We start from the raw sequence: 22,674 nt of genomic DNA, 5'->3' as shown, positions 1-22,674 counted from the left end.
AGAACGACTTTACTTGAACTTTTTAGGGTAGTAAACTGCATCAACGTGACTGGAGGAAATTAGATAACTAAACATTTACTGATAAAATCCTTATAAACCTTTCTATTGCAGGTGGATAAAAACCCCTACATACGTTAAACTTAGAATGATTTTTATCATCTCTCTGCTCTGGTTTTTTTATGTTCTGGCAGCCATGCCTACATGGTGAACCTACAGAACTACATTACCTACAGAACTACCTACAGAACTACATTACCTACAGAACGACATTACCCACAGAACTACCTACAGAACTACATTACCTACAGAACTACATTACCCACAGAACTACCTACAGAACTACATTACCTACAGAACTACATTGCCCACAGAACTACCTACAGAACTACATTACCTACAGAACTACATTACCCACAGAACTACCTACAGAACTACATTACCTACAGAACTACATTACCTACAGAACTACATTACCCACAGAACTACCTACAGAACTACATTACCTACAGAGCTACATTACCAACGTAAGCAGAACTATTTTCTCATGTGTGACAAATGTTGATTTTACTCAAAGAGAAGAGATGGAGCATCATTGAAATTCCAGGACAGTTTTGTCTGTTACTCTCACAAATGGATTTAGGGCAGACATGGGCTCCACTGTGACTGTGTTTTTGAGAAGACAGACTTTGGCAGAGAGCCTAAAGTTGATAATTGACAGTGAAAAATGAATTTCTGTCTTTACACACGTAACTACACTCAATATAATATGATTAAATCCTATACAACAGAATAGAGAAATTTCTGAAATATAGAAACCAAATTGCATGTGACCTTTAAAAAAAAAGTTTAGACTTCTCGGTGTATTCAACAGTCCAGGAATTCTAACTTGTGTTAAGCCAAATAGACCAACATTTTAGAACCTAGTTGACGCGAGAGAGGGAGTGAGAGTTCGATAGTGAGCACGAGAGAGAGGGAGTGAGAGTTCGATAGTGAGCACGAGACAGAGGGAGTGAGGGTTCGATAGTGAGCACGAGACAGAGGGAGTGAGGGTTCGATAGTGAGCACGAGACAGAGGGAGTGAGGGTTCGATAGTGAGCACGAGAGAGAGGGAGTGAGAGTTCGATAGTGAGCACGAGAGAGAGGGAGTGAGAGTTCGATAGTGAGCACGAGAGAGAGGGAGTGAGAGTTCGATAGTGAGCACGAGAGAGAGGGAGTGAGGGTTCGATAGTGAGCACGAGTGGGGGAGTTCACGAAGAAAACTTCATTAGCCTACCCTTCTACTGGAGGTTTAACCTCTGTTCAGAAGAACCGGGGAGACACAAGGTGTGCATTAGCATGATAAGAGCAAGGCTGGCAGGCAGCGTAATCATGCAAACCACTAAGACCTACCTGGAGGACTCAGGGGGTTATTAGTGATGGACATTTAGAAGGAGCTGCTGAGGGGCATTGGGATGTCAGGCCGAACGACGGCAGATGGATAAATTGAGGAGGAGTTTAAACGGTCAGGAATCCAACTGGAGCATTAAGACTTCCAATTAGAACCAACATTTTACACCATTTCTTTTGCCATTTCTGCTCTATAATTAATTTCCCGTGACATTCTGGCAGTCCGGAGGACTAAATTAAACGGCTTTTCTGGTGTGAAATACTGCATATTGGCAACATAGATACCGAAAGATGGGCACAAGTCATTTTAAGTGGGTCCTACCGTTCCTTCATTCTGACCACGGAAAACACTGTCAGAACTGTTGCACTTTTGAACCTTGACCTTGCACTATTTATATATATGTCGTTTCGGATCGAACCGCATGCTAAAATGAACGAAATTGTACTGTTAACTGTAAAGCAAGCTTCTGGTGACCACTGCCCCGTATACAGCCGCCCGGGCAGCCAGTGCTGCTCCATGTGCCTGCCTTGACCAGGGGCTCGTCAGTAACCTGACCTGACTGAGACGGGGAAAGCAGGCTGGTTGGAGTCTGGGTAGAGCCTGACTGAGTGTCGTGGCTCTGCCCCGCAGCTATGTCTTTTCTCTCTGTGCTTTATGGTCTGTGGCCTGGAAGAAAAGAGCCAGGCTCGCTTTTGCTCGTCTTCGCCTGACGGTTCTGATTCCACGGTGCTTAATCTTGTCGTTCTTAGTTTAGCGAAGTCTGAGTCACTTATCTTGAACTACTCGAAATCAGCATCGTTATTTTCTGCAGACGTCTACTGAGACATTTGTGAAAAGGACTTAATCTGCCTTTCACTACTGTAAAAAAAAAAGGGGGGGAAAGTATGATATCTTAATCTACAGTCGATATGCAATATTCAAAAAAGTTATTACGGCTGTGGATTGCACTGGCTGGAACTGCGCACCGACTAAACAAATGTAATCCATATGTAAAAGATAAACCTTACCTCGTGTAGGCGAAAAAGCTGTTAAGGAAAAGTGCGTGACACTTCTCAACAGAAGTATCACTTCACATGGAAGAGGCTCCCTGACAAACTGTTCCGCAGATGAAGAGAGTAGATTTAGACACTGGATGTGTCTTGTTCGTTCTTGTGAAAAATATAAATATTACAAAATCCATTTAGTCCAATGCACTGCATTTAAAGCACAAAAACAGTGCCAATTGGGCTTTCAGGTGATTAGTGGTTCATTCATACTGACAGAGGATTGCCGTCTGTCCCCTCTTAACACAACTAGGGCAAGAGAGTGGAGAAGGCTCACACGACAGTTCATTCTAAGTTAAGCATCCCTCCCTCCCTGCTCTTTCTCTCTCTCTCTCTCTCCCTCCGTCTCCCCCTCCCTCCCTGCTCTCTCTCTCTCCCTCCGTCTCCCCCTCCATCTCTCTCTCCCTCTCTCTCTCTCCCTCCGTCTCCCCTCTCTCTCTCTCTCTCTCTGCTCTCTCTCCCTCTCCCTCTCCCTGTCCTCTGGCGACGTATTCCACCACAAAGCTAATCTGATGTGAAAATGCCAGCTCTCTCTCCCTCCGTCTCCCACTACATCCATTCCTCCCTCTCCTCTCCTTCTCTTTCTCCACTTCTTCATCTCTCCCGCTGTCCTCAGTCCCTCTCTCTGTTCTCTGACTTCATAACCGAGACACGCATGCCAAACATATCGATTCACTCCGCCCCCCTGCTCAGAAGCCCAGTCCTTAGCGAGCCAATATCCATTTCAGAACTTCCACGAAACGTGTCTCAGGAACCCTTTGTTGACGAATCGCCGCTTCCATTCATTATCCCGTCCTCTCTGTCACGCCTGCGACTGATGAATGTCTCATTCTAATTCATTACAGTCTTGTCAGGGTGCAGCCTTGTGTCTTAAGTGCCTCCCTATGTCCCATAATAAATAATACTTATATGGTTTTCACCTTGATCTGTGAGGCTCCTGTTGCCTTGTTGCCATCAGCAGGCATTTACACAGTCATCCCAAACCAGTCTTAACAGAGCAATCCCCATAATAGAACTTCGATAACCCAGCTCCATGACAACCACCCCCCGCCCCCCCCCCCCCCCCCCCTTCGCATAACTGGACCAGTTAATTACAGGATGGATCTCTGCTCTACTGCTGTAACCCGTTTATTATGACCAGGCTATACTAGGCATCCATTGGTTGGGGTATGATTGATGAGGTGCCTTATTAGACACAACATCAGTACAGTACTACAGCTGAGTACAGTACATTTAATCTAAAAGACATATAGAGCCATAGCACTCACAGTCTACATCACATGACCTGTTTAAAAAAAAAGGATCCTTGCATGCTAATGCTAAATGATAAAATGAGCCTTGCAAGAGTGGTCAGCCTTTAAAAAAAAAAAAATTATATAAAACGGAATCTGGCCCCTTTTAGGCGATTTAGAGGAGTAGCCCTCTCATTTAATTCAAACGTACTCGAGTCCTGAGAGCACCATAAGTGGAATTGCCATTCCCCCATTAATCCCGTGCACCTTACCATATTTTGGTGCTTTAGCTAGTTTCACAATCTGTACATGCAACCCCTTCTTCTTCTACTATCATTTTCCCCAAAGTGAGCATCACCACCATCACAGGATAAAAAATGGCCTACATTCGCTTCGCAAATACTCAAAAGAAAAATGGGATAAACAACACAGAAGCCGTACTTCTGAATTTACCCCACGCTGTCTCTCTCTTTCTCTGTCCCCCCCTCTGTCCCCCCCTGTCCCCCCCCCCTCTCTCTCTCTCTCTCTCTCACCCTATTGTCCTGCAAATCTCTCTCCCTCTCTCATTCAGGCTCTCCATCTCTCCCTCAGGCTCAACTCACCACCCCATTAGCTCAGGCACGGCAGAGGGATAGATGCAGAGCTACGGAGGATAACAAATAAACTTAAGTGTGTCCCTGTGAAATATACGAAATAAAAAAACATCTCGGATTATTAAATAGACATTAATATAACTAAGAGAATAGGGCAAAGTTACTGTAAGAGAACGATTAGAGCATGTGAGAGGATGTCACCCTCGGATTCAACAATACATTAATGCAAATTATGCATCTCTAACATACGTGTTCAGCCCCATATAGAGAAGCAAGACAATCACCACAAAATTACACGGTGCCATGACAAGAGGTGAAATTAACTGGAAATAGTTAAGGAGAGAGAAGGGATGGAAGGCGCAGAGTAAAGGTTGTACATTTCCAAGACTTAACAATGTACCATAATGGAACACAACACAAAACGCAACCATTTCGCAACGTGTACATTCCAGGCACCAAGATGCTGACACATAGAGAGTAAATCATCTTTTGTTACTTTCCCCCCTCACAACTGTAGAAGGTGGAACTCAACCAATCCACTAAAAAGATACGAGAGGTGGGGGTAGATAAAGGGGAGGGTGTGTAATAAAGCAAAACAGTGTTTGTGAAAACATTTGAGATATTACGAGACACTGGAGAAATAAGCAGGACACAATTCCCTACCTCCCGGAGCTGAACCCTGACTTTATTGATGGCCTTCAGCCAGCGTACTCGAGACGGGGAGAAGGGCAATGGAGATCCACCCTCTTCAAACCTGAGACAGTAACAGAGTGTCGTTAAAGAGTATACAGACTTACCTTACTGAGCACTGTGGATTTTCAGATTTTGAACACAACAGAGATAAAGTTTGGTCAGTTGTTTTTTTGTTTTGTTTTTTTGTGTGTTTGTTTTGTTTGGGGTGGGGGTATGCGCTGGGGGAGGTGGTGGGATTTAAATTGTATACTGTATACATGTCTTGTTTGCAATGAGATGAGAAATCAATAAAAAGACCATTGATCAACAACAAAAAAAAGAGTATAGAGACATATTCATCTTGTCATTGGGTGTGCTCAAGCCTTCGGCGAGAGCACAACCTTTGTTCTCTCACATATATATTATTATTATTATTTTTATTTCTTTTTGCCCCCCTAAAACTCAGTCAATATTTGGCCTACCTAGACAACCTAGGTGTCAAAAGTTTCGTCTTGGTAGCGATTGAGTTGCTTCTATTGGGATTTACGTTCCGTTGCATGGTTTAGGCTGAAGTTAAGTTTTTGTGGCGAAAAGTGAAGCTAACGGTGGCTAATTTGCTAGCCACAGTCACTGACGTTACTAACGTCACTACGTCACGAAAACACGCGTGACTACCTTTGGCAGAACATTCGTTTCGTATCTGTTAACTTGGGGGATAGCTAGGCTAACTATAGCTTTACTGCAAGGCAGCTAATTTGCTAGCCACAGTCACTGACGTTACTAACGTCACTACGTCACTAACGTCACGAAAACACGCGTGACTACCTTTGGCAGAACATTCGTTTCGCATCTGTTAAGGGATAGCTAGGCTAACTATAGCTTTACTGCAAGGCAGCTGCAGAAACGCCACAAGCAAAGAGGCCAGGGTGATAACTATTTACTCATTTTACTTTGTGATATGACACACAATTGTGATGTGTAATGTAACTACAATATAAGCTGATATTATTAAGGAAGTACATCTACTTTCGGAAACAGTAGTCTACTATTTCACTGAAGTATTAGCATCATGACATTATAGCCTGTGTTGCCCGGGCAACACATACTACAGTGGTCTATGATGTATCTGTTTTCAATCGTTAAAATACACATTCCTCACATATACATTTTCGTTGTAGGATTCATTCTGACATTAGTAAACGATTTGTTGGTGAAATTACCATTACCTGTGGTTTCAAACCAGTGTAGCTAACTGCAACGCTGTAGCTTACGCGAGACACTACAAAAACATCTACAGTACACAGCTGTTTAGGAAGTCAAACGGCGACAGAACATGTTCGGCACTCTCCTTACTTAAATCAAAAGTCTTCTATATACTAACCTGAACTTCATTGCCACAGCCTAAACGTTGTCAATCTGTTCATGAAAATAATTAATTTCAGCCTAAACCATACAACGGAACGTTAAATCCAATTCAACCAACGCAATCGCTACCAAGACGAACACAGCAGTAGTCTACTAGTACTGTACCGTAGTAGTACAATTTACCGGGGCAGCTTCTCCACACAGGGCTATATCGCATTTTGCGTTTGTTACTGACAATGGTCGCTACCAGTGAGCTTTTTATGAATGAGCGATTTTCCACAAAATAAATGTCAAGCTTATTTACGTTTTGGGGGGCATATTTTCAGTTAGCAGATGGTACTGTTTGAATCGCGATTCCATCTTCTACTGCCGGGTAACGTCGTAGAATAATCTTCAAAGGGGGTTCTTTATTAATGAATGAATGCAATGAGTAGGCTACATGCCTGAAAATATCACGAGAAGGGAAAAACTTAAAATGACGTTTAAGTCATAGAGATTAGAGATTTTTACACCGGTCTGCCAAATGTATTCGTTTTGATTCAACGATGAGGCTGCCTCTTGCAGGGGAAATGAGAAGACATCTATTTCATTCTACACTTCACTCATATTTTCAGTTGTAAATGAGCAGCATTTTTGTCTGTTTTTTTTAAATCTATTTAATCTTTATAAATAATAACTATGCATTTTCATATAAAATATACAGAAATCAGTTGTAAAAATGTCATTCAAAAACGGACCCCTGTGCAACCGACGCAAGCAAGCACACCCTACAATTTCCCCAGAAATTGTACCCTCTCTAGTTTTTCTCTGTAATTTGTGTTGACAACATGGAAATAATAAGACGGCGTCCTGAACTGCAACTCACCTCTGTAGTAGTTTGTTGGACTTTTTCTCGACCAGGGTTTCCTTCTTCATGGAACCATTCAAGCCCTTGCCCATTTCCGGAGAGGCTTTGCGCATTTCTTCCTTCCCAAGAGCTGAATGACCGTTGCTGGGCAGGTGTCCATTGGTAGGAGGCTGCCCGTTGGCGGAGGAGCGCAACCCAGAGCTGTGATAGGAATGGAAAGACTGTTCCAGCTCCGAGCCTCCTGCGCTCTCCTGACCCGTCTCGCTAAGCTGAGAGCTGATCTGGCTGAGGTTTCCCGATGACCCGAAGCGACTACTTTCCACCGGACTGGAGTGACGAGAGGAGAGTGAGGGAGAGACTTCATGTTAGGACGGAACTACTTGTTTTAAGGTCCTAACTATCAGTACGTCACACAAGGACAAACACATGCTTAGGTAACAAGGCAACGTTCTACAGTACAACATGCACAATGCTACACGTACAAGCACAGATAAAGCAAAGACAAAACGAGACGCAGAGGGTGGAATTCAGAGCTGGATCGGGGATTACTCTCCCCAAAATATCAATGCATCATAAATGGTGTTGGGGGAGCACCATTTATCATGCTTCTACTAGCCTTTTCGCACTCAACAGGTCCCTCTTGGACTGGTTTTCCAGCCGCACTCCAGGGATGTGATCTGCAGAGGGGGGTGGGTCTACAAGGCATTCCTTTTCCTTTTGGGACAGGGAGGCTGAAGGATCTATCTCAGAGATGCGTATCTGGGGTTTTGCTACGTCATCAACGGGACCTACCGATTCCGGCTTTTGGACTTCAGCTCCTGGGCCTTTTTCTAAGGTTTGCGGCTTCCCCAAACTTTGACCACTTGTGTCCTTGGCTGGCTTGTCACTGGCTTTGAGTTGGGTGGTGACTGTCGGACCCTGTGGCTTGGGAGGTTCAGTCTGCCAAGGGAAACCTAACTTAGCCCCAAATATCGAGGCTGTGGGAGGCTCTTGCTTTGTTGCCGTGGGCTTGTCTTCTTGGAACAGGCCTGCAGATAGGGTTTTGAATCCACCAAAGAGACCGCCACCTCCTTCTGTTTGGGGCATTGAAGGTAGGCCTTTGGGGATTGTAGGAGGAGTTGAAAATATGGAGCCAAGGGACATTCCAGCATCGCTAGGTCCAGACATGAAACCGAACATGGACTTTGGAGGGGGGGGTTCTGGAGTCTTTGGAAGGGGGGGTTCTGGAGTCTTTGGAAGGGAGGGTTCTGGAGTCTTTGGAAGGGAGGGTTCTGGAACCCCCTTAGCAATTTCTGCTGCTGGGGCCGATTCGTTTGTAGCACTACTTTCAGGTTCTCCCCTGATTAACATGGGTTTCTCATGTATGACGTCCCCGTCTAACGGTATAGGCTTTTCTAAGGGCCTCACTTCAGCTGTAGAAGTGACTGAGGCAGTTCTTTGAGCAGGCGCTTTATTTACAACCTGGTTGGAGTCAGATGTAACCTGTTTGTCAGGTGATCTCGAGTCAGGAACTGTAGTGTGAGAATCTCCCTCGACGGGGCGATCTTTTGAATTGATTCCCATTTTAGCCTCTGGTTGTGGTGTAGGGGCTGGCTTAGGTTCAGCTGCCTTAGGCTCAGCTGCCTTTGGGGCCTCGGGAGTTTTAAACATCCCAAAGAGATCGCTTTTAAGAGACTCTGTTGGGAGGCCGGTGGGGAGGCTTGTAGGCAGACCAAAGAGAGAGGTTCTTTGTTGTGGTTGAGGACCTGGAGGAGGGGCAGAGGGCTTGAAAAAGGAGGACTGTGCTTGGGAGAAAAAGCCGCCCGTTGAAGGCTGAGAAGGAGCAGCTGGACTAGAAAACATCTTTGACATGAAACCGGAGACTACGTCGGCTGAGGAGTCGAGAACGGATTTCTCGGGTTCAGGAGGTTTCTGTTGTCCTTGTACACCAGGCGCTGCTGAAGGAGAAGCTGGTTTAGCCTCATCAGCTTTGACTGGGATTTGATTCTGATTAGACTGATCACTCAGTGGCTGTTCAGGTTTTGCCAATGGCTCTGATGCCGTGGCAGCTTGTTCTGTTTTAGGCTGAGTAGCCACAGCAGTCTTATCAGTTTCCTGGCCTAGAGCTACCCCATCAGCAGATTTTCCATCCTTTTCTTGAGCATCTGACTTCATGGATTGAGATATCCCATCAAGCCGCCTCGGTGCCTGGGACTGCTGTGCGTCTTTGAGCACAGTAACCAAAGCTGTATCGCCTGAATCTTTGCTTTTGAGGGTGACATCATCAGACGTGGGGGCAGGTGCAGCGGTTGATGCTTTACTCTCCTCTGGTTGTTTGGATGGAGCCGTAGGAGCGGGAGCCGCTGCAGAACTAGAACCCCCAAACATGGAGAGCAAACCGGTCCCGGGCATTTCCTTAGCGGAAGAGGCCCCAGGTAAAAGACCTCCCAGCATAGATCCACCCGTCTGTGAAGCAGCCGTCTGAGGAGAAGACCCCCCAAACATGCCTCCCAAGAGAGACCCTCCGGTCTGAGGGGTGGCAGTTTGGGAGGAGGACCCTCCAAACATACCCCCCAGTAACGACCCACCACTTTGAGGAACGGCATTCTGAGTCGTCGCACCTCCAAACATGCCACCCAATAACGATCCTCCTGTCTGCGGAGCAGTCTGAGGCGCAGAGCCAGCAAACAAACCTCCCAGTAAAGATCCCCCTGTTTGAGCTGTAGCGGTTGGGGCAGCAGCCCCTCCAAACATCCCCCCCAATATGGATCCTGCAGTCTGTGGAGCAGCAGATGGCGGTGTAGGACCTCCAAACATGGAGAACAATCCTTTAGCTGGTGGTTCTTTAGGGGCTGACGGAACAGGTTCGGGTCCTGGTGGAGGGGCCCCCGTCTGACCAGTAGGGACAGGTGCTGCCTGACCAGTAAGAGGAGCAGAGCCTTGACCAGTACTCTGCTCGGGAGAGGGTCCAGAGAACATTGAAAACAAACCTTTTCCTGGTATTTCCTTGGGTGCTGATGACCCTGACATAAGTCCCCCCAGAACAGACCCAGCTTGTGAGGTTGCCGCCTGTGGTCCGGATCCAGTAAACATGGACAGCAAACCTGAAGCTGGGGGTTCTATGGGTAGGGCAGGCTCTTGAGGAGCAACTTCCGGTGTTGGTTCTTTTTGGACAGTTGCAGATTCCGGAAGAGGTTCCTTGGTTCCATCAGCATTGATGCTCTCAACTTGAGTGCTGTCTTTAGGAGTGTCTGTTACAGTCACGGTAGTATCTGTGGTCGGGGCAGGCTTGGGTTCAGTAGATTGAGGACTAGCTCCACTGAGCATTGACATTAGCCCTTTGCCTGGTGTTTCACTGGTACTGGCTGTTCCAGAGAGAAGGCCACCGAGAAATGTTGAAGACGGAGAAGGGCCTTGTTGTGGGCTTGGAGAACCGAACATGGAAAGGAGACCTTTAGTCAGGGGTTCGTTTGGAGGGGCTGTAGATGATGGCGCTGATTCAGTTGTTGTGCTTGCTTTCTGGGGTGGTGACGTGGGGCCACTGAACAAAGAAAACAAGCTTTTCATTGGCTGCTCAGTAGGTGCAGTGGTTCCAGAGCCAGAAGAGTCTGAAGCAGGCCCTGCTGGTGGTGGGGCTTGTGCGGGGCTCGGCCCACTAAACATGGAAAGTAAACCTTTGGCAGGACTTTCATTGGATGTTGATGAGATGCCCAGAATCCCTCCAAGTATAGAGCTAGCTGGCGGCTGAGTTTGTGGTTGGGCGTCCGCTGGACTTGGTCCACTGAACATTGACAGTAAACCTTTGGAAGGGGGTTCTGTTGGAGGAACAGATTCTGGAGCTGTGGAACCAGTTTGAGGTTGAGGTGGTTGGTCTGGCTGACTTAGCTGAGATGACTGTGTGCTCAGCACAGTAGGTGGAACAACATCCTGGGAAGGCCGCTGACGATTAGGAGGATTAGGTGTTGGAGGCTGTGGAGGACTTGGTCCAGAAAACAAGGAGAGGAACCCTTTAACAGTTGGCTCTGGTTGTGGAGGAGTTTGTTGGGAAGATGCCTGAGATGTGGGCCCAGTTTGAGGAGCAGGTTGGGGCGGACTTGGTCCAGAAAACATGGAGAAGAACCCTGTAACAGTTGGCTCCGGTTGTGGAGGAGTTGGTTGGGATGTTGCTTGAGGTGTGGGCCCAGTTTGAGGGGCAGGTTGGGGGGGACTTGGCCCGGAAATCATGGAGAGGAACCCTGTAACAGTTGGCTCTGGTTGTGGAGGAGTTGGTTGGGATGTTGCTTGAGGTGTGGGTCCAGTTGGAGGTGCAGGTTGAGGGGGACTTGGTCCGGAAAACATGGAGAGGAACCCTTTAACAGTTGGCTCTGGTTGTGGAGGGGTTGGTTGGGAAGGTGCCTGAGGTGTGGGCCCAGTTTGAGGGGCAGGTTGGGGTGGACTTGGTCCAGAAAACATGGAGAGGAACCCTTTAACAGTTGGCTCTGGTTGTGGAGGGGTTGGTTGGGAAGGTGCCTGAGGTGTGGGCCCAGTTTGAGGGGCAGGTTGGGGCGGACTTGGTCCAGAAAACATGGAGAGGAACCCTTTAACAGTTGGCTCTGGTTGTGGAGGGGTTGGTTGGGAAGGTGCCTGAGGTGTGGGCCCAGTTTGAGGGGCAGGTTGGGGCGGACTTGGTCCAGAAAACATGGAGAGGAACCCTGTAACAGTTGGCTCTGGTTGTGGAGGAGTTGGTTGGGAAGATGCCTGAGGTGTGGGCCCACTTCGAGGGGCAGGTTGGGGCGGGCTTGGTCCAGAAAACATGGAGAGGAACCCTGTAACAGTTGGTTCTGATTGAGGAGGTGTTTGGGATGTGGCTTGAGGTGTGGGCCCAGTTTGAGGGGCAGGTTGAGGGGGACTTGGTCCTGAAAACATGGAGAGGAACCCTTTGATAGTCGGTTCTGGTTGAGGTGGTGTCGGTTGAGCAGCTGTTCCTGGTGGGTGTGTTTGATGTGAAGGCTGGGTTGGAGTGGCAGCCTGGGGTGGAGCCGGTTGGGAAGCAGATCCACCAAACAAGGACAACAGCCCAGAAACTGGAGATTCTTCTTTAGCTGCAGTAGTAGGTGTTGTTCCAGATAGCATGTCCCCAAGGGCTCCAAACAGCCCTCCAGCTGGTTTAGGTGGCTGCTCCTGATTGGTCTCTCCTGTTGGTGGCATCGTCTGTGATCTCCCAGGTGTTGGGACAGGGCCAGAAGTGGGAGGGAACACTTGGGACATGCTTTTACCTGGAAGTTGAGGGGCTTGACTTGGACTAAAACTATCTATCGTTTGTTGTTTCCGTATGCCTTTAGGTCTCGTCGATGGAGTCTCTGTAACACTGGGCTTTGGTTGCTGTGGAGGTGGGGGCTCTGAGCCAAACAGACTACCTATAGATCCAAAGATAGTGGAAACTCCAGAACCTTCTTTATTTGGGGGAGCACTGCCTGTTAAGCTAGCAGGGGAGCCAGTCGTTTCTTGTCGTTTTGGCAGCGCCTGAGGGGATTTGGTTGGCTCCGGTTTCGGCTCCTCTATACCTACCGCAGACTTGAAAAAGCTCATGAACCCAGCCTGCGGTTCAGGTGGTTTTTCCACAGGTTTCTCAACGGCATGCTGCGTCTGTGATTGCGCAAGAGATGCAGATTGGTTTGGGGCGTTTGCTGACCCCACAGGACCTGGTGCGACAGTGGGTTGTGTTGGCGGGGCTGACTGTTGGGACATTGTCGCTTGCCTTGCGAGCCTAGGCTTCGATGATGCAGCCTGTGACTGAGCAATGGGCTCTCTCATTTGGGTTGGAGGTGTGGGTAGGATCCTAGGGGAGGCTGCAGCTGGCCGGTTCATTTGTTGGGTTACGGTTTGAGGCTGAGTTGTAGCTGGGGGATCCTCCTTTATGATCTTTGACTTTAGACTCTGGAAACCTGATGAGAAAATCCCCTTGGCTTGCTGGTCAACAGGAGTCTCAACCGCAGGTGATTTCCCTTGATCACGGGAGGTAACGGGAGATCTGAAACCAGCTGTTGCCTCGTTCGCGTCTGCTTCTGAGGTTTTGCCGACGAACGAGGAAATGAATGATGATATTTTCTTGACTTGCCGATTAGGCTGTTCCTCCCCAGGGCTTACTCTTTTCCTCCATTCCTCCTCCGACGTGTCATCCACATGCTTCACTTTGACCCCAGAGGATGAGCGGCGATGCTGGCGAGGCTGGTAGCAGTTGTACAAGCGCTGCTGGGCGGGGTCTGTGGTGGGGGTAGAGTTCAGTGAGATGGCAACCTTTTGAGCTAAAAGTGCTTTCAATTCCTGATTGTTCCAGTAAGGGCCTGCACGGTTACCGTTATGACAAGAGAGATCCATAACCTCTGTGTAGGGATCCTGATACACATAGCCGGGTTGTCCTGAATCCATCCTGACTTTGTTGAGTCTATAATCAGAGAAATTCACAGGTTGCTCTCTCTGTGCGAGGAAGGAATTTTCAAACATCTGGGAAAAACGCTCCAGGTTTAAATTCATGATTTGATTTCCTTTTCTGTATGCAGCAGATAAATCCAGGGGTGCATTGAGGAGCTGTGGATCCCCAGGAAGCCAGAGGAGCTCATCTTCATTGTACAGAGGAACTTTGAAGCCACACACTGTGACCATCTCGTTGCAGAGCCAAGCACTGGGGAACTTGTCAGACTGCGTCCCGTTTCCGCAGGACTCTCCCTCTGGGGCGCACGCGTACACATATTCCCCCGCTGTGTCTGTCAGGAGGGCGTAAATGTACTCGTGATCCGTGTAGACGAAATATCCGCAGTCACCATCGTCGGCTGGCCACCACATTCCTTGCTCTAAGAGTGCAAGCCATTGCTGGTACCATTCGGTCTCTTCCAGGTACATGAAATCTTCCCTTTCTCCATTTACAGCTCGGGAATGGTTGAGATCACTTGGCCTTCTTAAATTATACTGGCTCTGATTGATCATTTCTTGCGACTGAAATTGTTGATCACTTCCATAATGCCAATTAGCTGAATAAGAAAGGCTTGGAGCGTTCTCCTCATAATAACCCTCGTGATAGGTGACCCCATTGAGGCTGTAACAGCTGCAGTCGTTAAATGAGTGCCATTTGCCAAATCTAGGATTACATGGTTTGGTACTCAAGTTTAACGCACTCCCTTCTTCTGATATGCATTGTGTATTGTGTCCCAAGTCATCAGTGCTGTTCCATAACTTTTTCTTGGCATAATGGTTGCTGTGACCGCCTCTGGATGCAGCAAGTTGGTGAGGTTCTGTCTGCTCTGGGTTGTAGTTGATTTCCTGCCATGTTTGCGGCGGACCGTATTGTTGCTGGCCGCTGATATTTGTGGCGCTCCAGTGAGGAGAAGAGCCCTGATACAACGCAGTGTCAGACTGGTGTCCGTACACCAGATCGTCTGGTTGATGAGAAGGCTGTTGTTCGTTCTGAAACTGCTGCCATAGACTAGATTCTTGGATCCACTGATTTTCATCGTAACTAGAATGGATCCCGTACGAGGTCATTGGAGTTTGGCCTCCATCTGGCTCAGTCACTGCATACAATGACTGATCACTTCCACTAAGATATTGTTGGGGTGGCATCATTGCAGGATTTTGGTATCCATGTAAAATAGGATACATGCTCTCTGTGCTATACGCAGATGGCATTGGGTGAAGTGCTGGGAGAGACCCATAATAACACGACTGTGATAAATCTCCTGTGCTGCTTGAAGTATAAGGAGCTCTATTCTGAAGAGACCTCACAAAAGTAGTCGGAGTTCTCAAGTCTAAACTCTCCATGTTGAAAGGGGCGGGGACACCGGCCATCACATGTCTGACTTCATGACTTGCAGCAAAATGATGTAGATCGCCTTGCCCAGTGTTGGACATCACTGGATGCAAACCTGGGGTGCTAATAGTATGTACAGGCCACTGTTCTGGATTTTGAACAATAGTTTCTGCCTGCTTCTGGTTGGTGGGCTCCTCTGTTGTATTCCTGTTGAAGATTCCTGAGAGAAACCCTTTTTGCTGAGTAGGTGGCTTGTCTTCAACATGATGCGTCGCATGGGTAGATTGTTGTGAAGGTGTAAGTGTAGATAGAGGAGTTATCTGGGAAATCGGCCTGGCTGTTGTGATGGTGTTTTCTCTCTCTTGCTGTGTTTGCATGGGAGGTGGGGATTGTCTGGTCGTTTCAACAGTCTCAGAAGACTTTGTTAACTTGCTGAACAGACCTGAGAGCACTCCAGTCTGGCCTGTTGTTTCTTGCTGTGTCTGAGGTGCATAACTCTGGGATGATGGCGTCTGCAGCCTGATTTCGTGGCCTATCGGGGTCTGCTGTTTCTGAGGCACATTGTCTGAGGAGGATTTAAATATCCCAGAAAGTAGACCACTAGGTTGACTAGGCCTCTGTGATGAAGCGTCTGTTTGTTGAATATGGCCTTGCACTGACATGCTCTGCCTTCCCTGAAACTGCTGGCTATGAGACGTTCTGTGTTGTTGCTGTGTAGACGGGGGCTGCTGGTTTGACACGTTGTCTGCAGAGTTAAACTTTAAAAGTCCAGATAAAAGGCCGCCTTGTTGAGAAGGAGACCTCAGTGGGACGGTTTGTTGTCTTGAAAAGCCTGGCTTATTTGCCTGCGCTTGTTGGTTAGCTAGTTCACTTGGGGATCTTTCTCTGAGGCGGGGTCCACGGTTTTGTCCCTGAATAGTCTGTTGATTGATCCTAGGCTGATTGGGACCACTTATAGGTGGCTGGTTCGGGGGTTGAGAGACTTGACTGCTTGAAACGTTGTCAGAGGAAGCAAATTTAAACAACCCTGACAGTAGACCCCCTTGTTGCGGAGGGGGTTGCTGGGATGGGGCTGGTTGATGATGATGATGATGATGATTGGGGTGAACACCAGGTTGATTGCTAAGGGAAGTCTGCGGGGTTGGGTTTCCAGATAAGTCGCTAGCAGAGCCAAATTTCAGTAGCCCGGACAACAGGCCTCCTTGTTGGGGTTGGCTAGAACCGACACGTGATGCATCTTCTGTGGAGGTTGTTTTGAAAAGACCAGTCAAAAACCCTTGAGATTCAGGCGGAGGTGCCACCGCCGGTGTTGGGTTTGGAGACTGTTGTTGATATGGCCCAGGGGGCATCTGGGACTGTTGAGGCCTATGTTGACCACTGGGAATATTTGGGTTTGAGCCATATGGAGCTGGAGGGGTGTTGTGATGCGAGGAAGTGTGCACATTCTCATTTGAAGCTGGTCTGAACAGGCCGGAGAACCACCCCGTCTCTGGGTTCCCCTGTGGCTGTGTTCCGGGGACCGCGCCCACGCCACCCTGGTTCTGCGGCTGAGGGTTCGACGTCCCTTGAGTCATGCCTGACGTTGACGGGGCTTCAGGGTGTATGTGCATCGGTTGCTGGGTGCTTTTGGAGGCATTGACATCTTCGCCAGATGCAAATTTAAGAAAGCCGGACAACATTCCTCCCTCTGGTTTCGGAGGTTGCTGGGACAAGACATTTTCAGAAGAGAGGAAAGGTAGTTTTATCTTATTTCCAACCGAGGGATCCTCTATTGGCTTCTCAAACCTAACATCTTCTGCCAACCGAAACACTGGATATGCCGTCACGGGTGGGGGTCCTTGAGGGGGGACCGGGGCAACCGAGGCAACTGGGGTAATTAATGAGCTTAAAGACTTTCTGAAAGGGCTGAAAAAACCTGAATTCACTCGTTCTGTTTGTCCAATGGGCTTCCCAACCGCAGAGTTTGGCACGTTTCCTGGCGGTCCTGCTACATTGTGAGGAGTGTCGTGCACAGTTCTTCCTTGAGTGTCGACTGGTTTATTTAGCGATGCACCCCTGGCTTTGTCAATTCTTCCTCCTCGTCCTCCAACGGTCGCCAACGAATCACCTGGCTGCACATATTTCTCATCCCAGTGAGCATGTCCCTTGGGATTCCTTCCAGTGCCACCCCTGCCAGATGGTGTTTTAACCCCAGTGGAATTCATTCCCTCATCCCCCGAGAACAACTTTAAAGGGTTGATTTTCCCCAAAACCGATTGGCCGTCAGGGGTTTGATGCTTGACTGAAAACTCTTGGCCGCGTGAGCCGTTCTGACTCTCTGGCTGATTAAACCCAAATATTTTGTCAGGGGCGGGTTCCACAGGGGACACGACGGCCACGGGTGAGGTATTGGCGGATTTTGGGATAAAGGAAAAAAGCTTTGATATTCCAGACTGAGGAGGGGCTGGAGATGGCGCCTCTTTCATTTGAGTGGGTAAAGAACCGGGCGGCTTAGGGGCCAAACTCACTTTGTCAGTGAAGGAACTGAATAGGGAAGTGACGGCATTCTTCACCCCGGATATCCCTTGATCAGGTGGCGCCTGAGTTTGACCCTCTCCCTTCGAGGTGCTACTGGGGTCTTCCCCAACCGACTCCGTTCTCACGCTGCCCTGAGACGACAGCCTGGACTTGCTCGGCTTCGGAAGGGATCCATACCTGCTGATCTCCTCTTCTTTCTCCGCCAAGTACTCAGACACAGTTTCCACCAAACACTGGAGCTCGTCCATGGGGTCGACGTACTCTTCACTCGGCTCTTCCACCGGAGACAGCATGGCCTCTTGATCCCACCTGCCCATCTTCCCGCCCTTCTTCTCGCGATAACCCAGGGACTTCTCCGCGTTAGAGGAGGCGTGTCTGCCACGGACCCTTCCACTCTCGGAGTAAATAGCCTCCGCAAGAGAGGTTATCTCCTGCAGCTCCTCTTCCTGCCCCACGGGGTAGGGCAGCTCCTCTTCCTGCCCCACGGGGTAGGGCAGCTCCTCTTCCTGCCCCACGGGGTAGGGCAGCTCCTCTTCCTGCCCCACGGGGTAGGGCAGCTCCTCTTCCTGCCCCACGGGGTAGGGCAGCTCCTCTTCCTGCCCCACGGGGTAGGGCAGCTCCTCTTCCTGCCCCACGGGGTAGGGCAGCTCCTCTTCCTGCCCCACGGGGTAGGGCAGCTCCTCGGAACCCTCGTAGTCATACTCGAAACCCGCCCTCAGTCTGGCCGCCTCCTCCTCCTGGAAAGCCACGTAGTTCTCCAGCGTGTTCTCCAGCTTGTTCTTCGCCCACATCCTCGTCTTGTACAGCAGCCCGTTCTTGTACGGCTTCAGGCACGGCGTCATCAGCTCCTCCTCCTCCTCCAGGTTGGCCACCTGCCGCAGCACCAGCTCTCCCCTCTTCCGGCGGAGGAGCGCCAGGTCGGGGAGGGGGAAAGCTTTGTCTACAGGGTCGTCCGCGCCTCTGAAGGCCAAACCTCCCGAGTCTCTGATCCTCTTCTTCCTCCGTCGATCGATGGTGTCATAGCTCTCCGGGTAGGTAGCAGGTGTCACGGCAGGGTGCTTAGCGCTTTGGCAGACAGTGCTGCCTGAGGGCACTGGACAGCCCCTCCCTGCAAGGAGGTGAACACCGTCATCCTCCCGGTCCAGGAACTCACTCAGCTGGCTTCTACCCTGCACTTTGTATTTGCTCTCCCAATCTTCCACGCCCATGCCGGAATCTACCGGAATTATTCTGACTCTGCCTCTCTGGTTTAAGGGTCTAATGTGAGCAGGGGAAGTCATGCAGTAAGGTAATGGGGGAGAGGAAGGGGTGAGGGGGAAAAAAACAAGACAAAACAGAAAAGAAAAGAAGCAAACCGTTTCAAAGTAGAGAGACAGCAGAGAAAAGGGCATAAATGCCACATGAAAACGGCAGTGACAAAAGCAAATATCAGCGTTACATGCCATGCCAAGGAAATGCACAGTAACAATTGCATTTGGTGTGGAGTGTTGAGAAATTGTGTCTGTGTGTTTATGTGTGTGTCCCATTGGTTGGTTGTTGAATAGTGATGTATGAAAGGGATTAACTGTGAGATCCCCCAAAAGACCTGAAACAAAACTGTCATGCTACTGAATAAATTCACCAATAACAAGTATAATCTTTATAATTGAGAAAACCAACTGCCTTTTAAAATATTTTTTTTACTGACACTTCCTTTAGAACCAGGGTCCAGGGAAGGCTAAACAAAGTTCACAACATTAATGAATGTAAAAAAGTCCCAAGTTAACAAAGAAACAAGATCTACCAGTGTTTCCTGGACGGAATCCCACACCTCTTTTCTGATGCTATGGAATTATCCGGATCAGCTTCCTATCAGTCCTCACAGACAGATTTACAGCAATCTCTCTAAACCATGCACTCTCCACAACCATGCACAAGTGTAAAAGAGTAAATTCCATCTTGGAAAATATCCAAGATATCCAAGGCGGAGACCATTTCCACATTCAAAAAAACTAAAAGACTTCCTCTTAACATTCTTCAGTTATGCGTTAACAAATTAATCTTCCCACTGCTACACCTAAATTCAATTCTTGGTAAATTAACCACACAGAGAACAAACTACAGACTATAAAACAAGTTTGCAGCAACACTCACCCTTTTCAAAATGAGCAACTACAGGTAAGATATTCAAGCAGATATTTAAATCACCAAAAGATTCAACAGCACATCAAGTAAGTAACTGGACCTAAAGCAAACAACACTTAAATACGTTTAACATGCTGACAAATGCAGGAGCCGCCCAAGCCTGTCCCCTTGCTTGGTGACGCAGCAGGATGATCAACAGACAGGCTGTGACACAGACGGGAAAGTCCTTTCATACACAGAAGCACTCAGCCAAGTGTGACCGCTCTCCAGAGGAACTACTGCAATCTCTTTCCCTACACCATGTGTCAACAGTTCACTGTGAGTAAGTACGCATTCATTTTAGTTTTTGGCTGCACTGTGTTGGGTGTGATTGTGTTGCTGTGTTCTCCTGTGTGTGGTTGTGCGTGTGGGTGTGTTTATCTGTGTGTGATTGTGTGTGTCCATCTGTATGTGGTTGTGTGTGTGTGAGTCCATTCATGTGTGGTTGTGTGTGTGCGAGTCCATTCGTGTGTAGTTGTGTGTGTGTGTGTGTGTGTGTGTGTGTGAGTCCATTCATGTGTGATTGAGTGTGTATGTGTGATTCCATTCATGTGTGGTTGTCTGTTTTGCCGTGCGCGTACCTGTTCCCTCGATGCTCCCCCATGTCGAAGCTGTGCATGGAGTCAGCGCAAGAGTCTGCGTGGCTCCGAGGGCCGGGGCCCAGGGGGTACTGGTGCACGGAGGAGTTGGGCTGGGCGGTGGTGTGGTAACGAGGGGGCAGGCTGTTACTGGTCTCACTGCGGTAATCGCTGTCCCTGTCATCCAGGTCATCTGTCAGGGCTGGGGAGTGGACAAGAGGTCATGTGACTTAACGTCCTGCTTACACACCTCAGCTGCTTTACATACTAGCTCAAATCATCCACAATCAAATCAAAAATATTTGTATTTGTAGAGCTCTTTTTTTACAACACAGAGGGTTTCACATGCACCCATAGAACTGCACCTTAACCAACCTATGCCCTCAAGGGTCAACGATTTATGCATGAGACTTGGAAAGATGTCAAAAACAAATGATCAACTTGGGGGGGGGGGGGGGTTACGGACACGCAGTCCCATTGTTTGAGTGTACATAAAAATAAAAAGGGGATTCACAAACACTGGGTTTGGGAAAGGTCAGGTAAGAGGTAGGGTCAGAGGTCATGGGTCATGCGCTGTCTAGCCGTTGAGACCGTGATCATGCCAGAAGGAACGTGCAGAGGAGAACAAAGCGAATCAGAAAGTGTCTGTGCGGTTAACGACTATCCCGTTAGGGGAGGAGGGGCTCGTTCCGATAGGAAAACGGTGTGACTGCTCGGTGTCTGCGACTGAAACGAGACGGGTTCTGGCGGCCGGCCAGCCAGCCAGCCCGCGGGACCTGCCTGCCTGCCGGAGAGGACAGGACTTACAGCGCCAGACTGATAAGTGAGAGGCGACTGGGGACAAATTTTGATTCCCCTGATGTCTCCAAAACCAGACAGCGGGAGGGGGAAGAACGAGATGTCAAGGTGACACCTGAGGATGAGAGGGATGGCTGCGCACGGCTCGTGCAGCCAAGCCGTTTCCCCTTGACCAGTGCTTCCTGATGTCCTAATAACTACATGTACATAAAATTATATACACAAAATATTCCAGTTTTCGCCCTTATTCTGAAAAATACAATTTTTTCACACATTTTTACATTAATATGCATATGTTAATATGTGTGTGTGAGTGTGTGTGTGTGGGGGGGGAAGGCGGTATGTCAATTCGATGCATAACATTCCTTTTTTCTTCCTTTCCTGACTGAAGCTTGGATTTTTCCAGAACATGCAGAAGGCACTAAGGATAGGCCAAGGGAAAGCTTTAGGAAAGAGGGTTCGGTCACAACAGTGTTCAACATACTCTGTGAGTCAGCCCATCCGAAATAGTTGCCTGGTGAAAGCGTAGACATTAGCAGAGAAGCACATTGGCAGTTTAGACAAAGTGAACAAGACAGTGAACGATTGCGAGATTAGCAAGACGTTAGACACACGAACAATCACAATGAAACGGCATTCAGAGGCATGCATGGACATGGAACATCTCTATCTGTGTGTGTCAGTTTATCATCCAAGCGTACTCAATATGAACTTGTGTGTGGTAGGTGAGGTTCACATAAACCTAAGGCTATATTAACAGCGACGGGCTCCAACAAAGCCAGGATTGGCCCACTGGTGCCATCTGGTGGGCTGAGAGGTTGTGGACGTCAAACTCACAGCACTGGGAGGGAGCAAACGGAAGAGGGCGACCATGGACCTCGTCCTGGAAGAGGAAGAGGAAGAGGGAGGAGGAGAATGAAGAGATGGAGGAGGAGGAAGAGGAGGAGAATGAAGAGATGGAGGAGGAGGAAGAGGAGGAGGAGAATGAAGAGATGGAGGAGGAGGAGAATGAAGAGATGGAGGAGGAGGAGGAAGAGGAGAATGAAGAGATGGAGGAGGAAGAGGAGAATGAAGAGATGGAGGAGGAAGAGAATGAAGAGATCGAGGAGGAAGCGGAGATAGAAGAGGAAGTGGAGAAGGGCATAGGAGAAAGAAACAGCAGTTAAGTCATTTGACCATCATCATCATCATCGTACAATTACGGAGTCTAATATGAATTGTGAAATCTTTCCACCACCACTACCAAGACTATAATCGGACCATGATCGTGTACTAGCAAGCTTCTTGCATGCACAAAGTCAAGTCAAATGTATTTATAAAGCACATTTAAAAACAACTTATGTCGACCAAAGTGCTGTACAGTCAAAACATATAACCAACTAGACATATTTATAGGACATGACAAACATAAACCAAAATTCCTACCCAATTGCAGACTCAAATGATAAAGAAAAAAGATAGATCTTGAGGTAGGATTTAAAAACGTTGCTCCTAGTCGACGACCTAATATATAAAAGTAGGCTGTTCCACAACTTTGGAGCAGCAACAGAAGAAGAGTTGGTCCTTCAGTTGAAGAGTTCTAGAACACCCCGTGTCCAGTACGACAACAAAAGCCCACGGGACTGACTTCCACTCATATCACACATGCAAAGCAGACTGTACTGTAGCAAAACCAGTTTCCCAGTCCAATGCAAACGTGTGGTGAAGAGAGAGATCA

The 22,674-nt window shown here is 48.4% G+C and overlaps 1 protein-coding gene across 3 annotated transcripts in view; it reads right to left on the bottom strand.

The window, feature by feature from the left end:
- The window catches only part of unc13bb (unc-13 homolog Bb (C. elegans)), a 67,258-nt gene that overhangs the window by 28,398 nt on the left and 16,186 nt on the right, over positions 1 to 22,674 (bottom strand). For 2 of the 3 annotated variants that reach the window (XM_062484328.1, XM_062484329.1), the window contains exons 7-10: positions 21,795 to 21,840; positions 20,163 to 20,361; positions 7,158 to 7,466; positions 4,919 to 5,009 (exon numbers count right to left, since the gene is read on the bottom strand). In XM_062484328.1, coding sequence (XP_062340312.1) covers positions 4,919 to 5,009; positions 7,158 to 7,466; positions 20,163 to 20,361; positions 21,795 to 21,840 — 645 coding nt within the window. Of the gene's footprint in view, positions 1 to 4,918; positions 5,010 to 7,157; positions 7,467 to 7,931; positions 14,458 to 20,162; positions 20,362 to 21,794; positions 21,841 to 22,674 lie in introns of those variants that run through there. The other variant, XM_062484327.1, reaches the window with a different exon arrangement.

The sequence above is a fragment of the Osmerus eperlanus genome, chromosome 18, assembly GCF_963692335.1.
Source record: "Osmerus eperlanus chromosome 18, fOsmEpe2.1, whole genome shotgun sequence".
In the NCBI taxonomy this organism is placed as follows: Eukaryota; Metazoa; Chordata; class Actinopteri; order Osmeriformes; family Osmeridae; genus Osmerus; species Osmerus eperlanus.
This window is presented reverse-complemented; position numbering and strand designations above follow the sequence as displayed.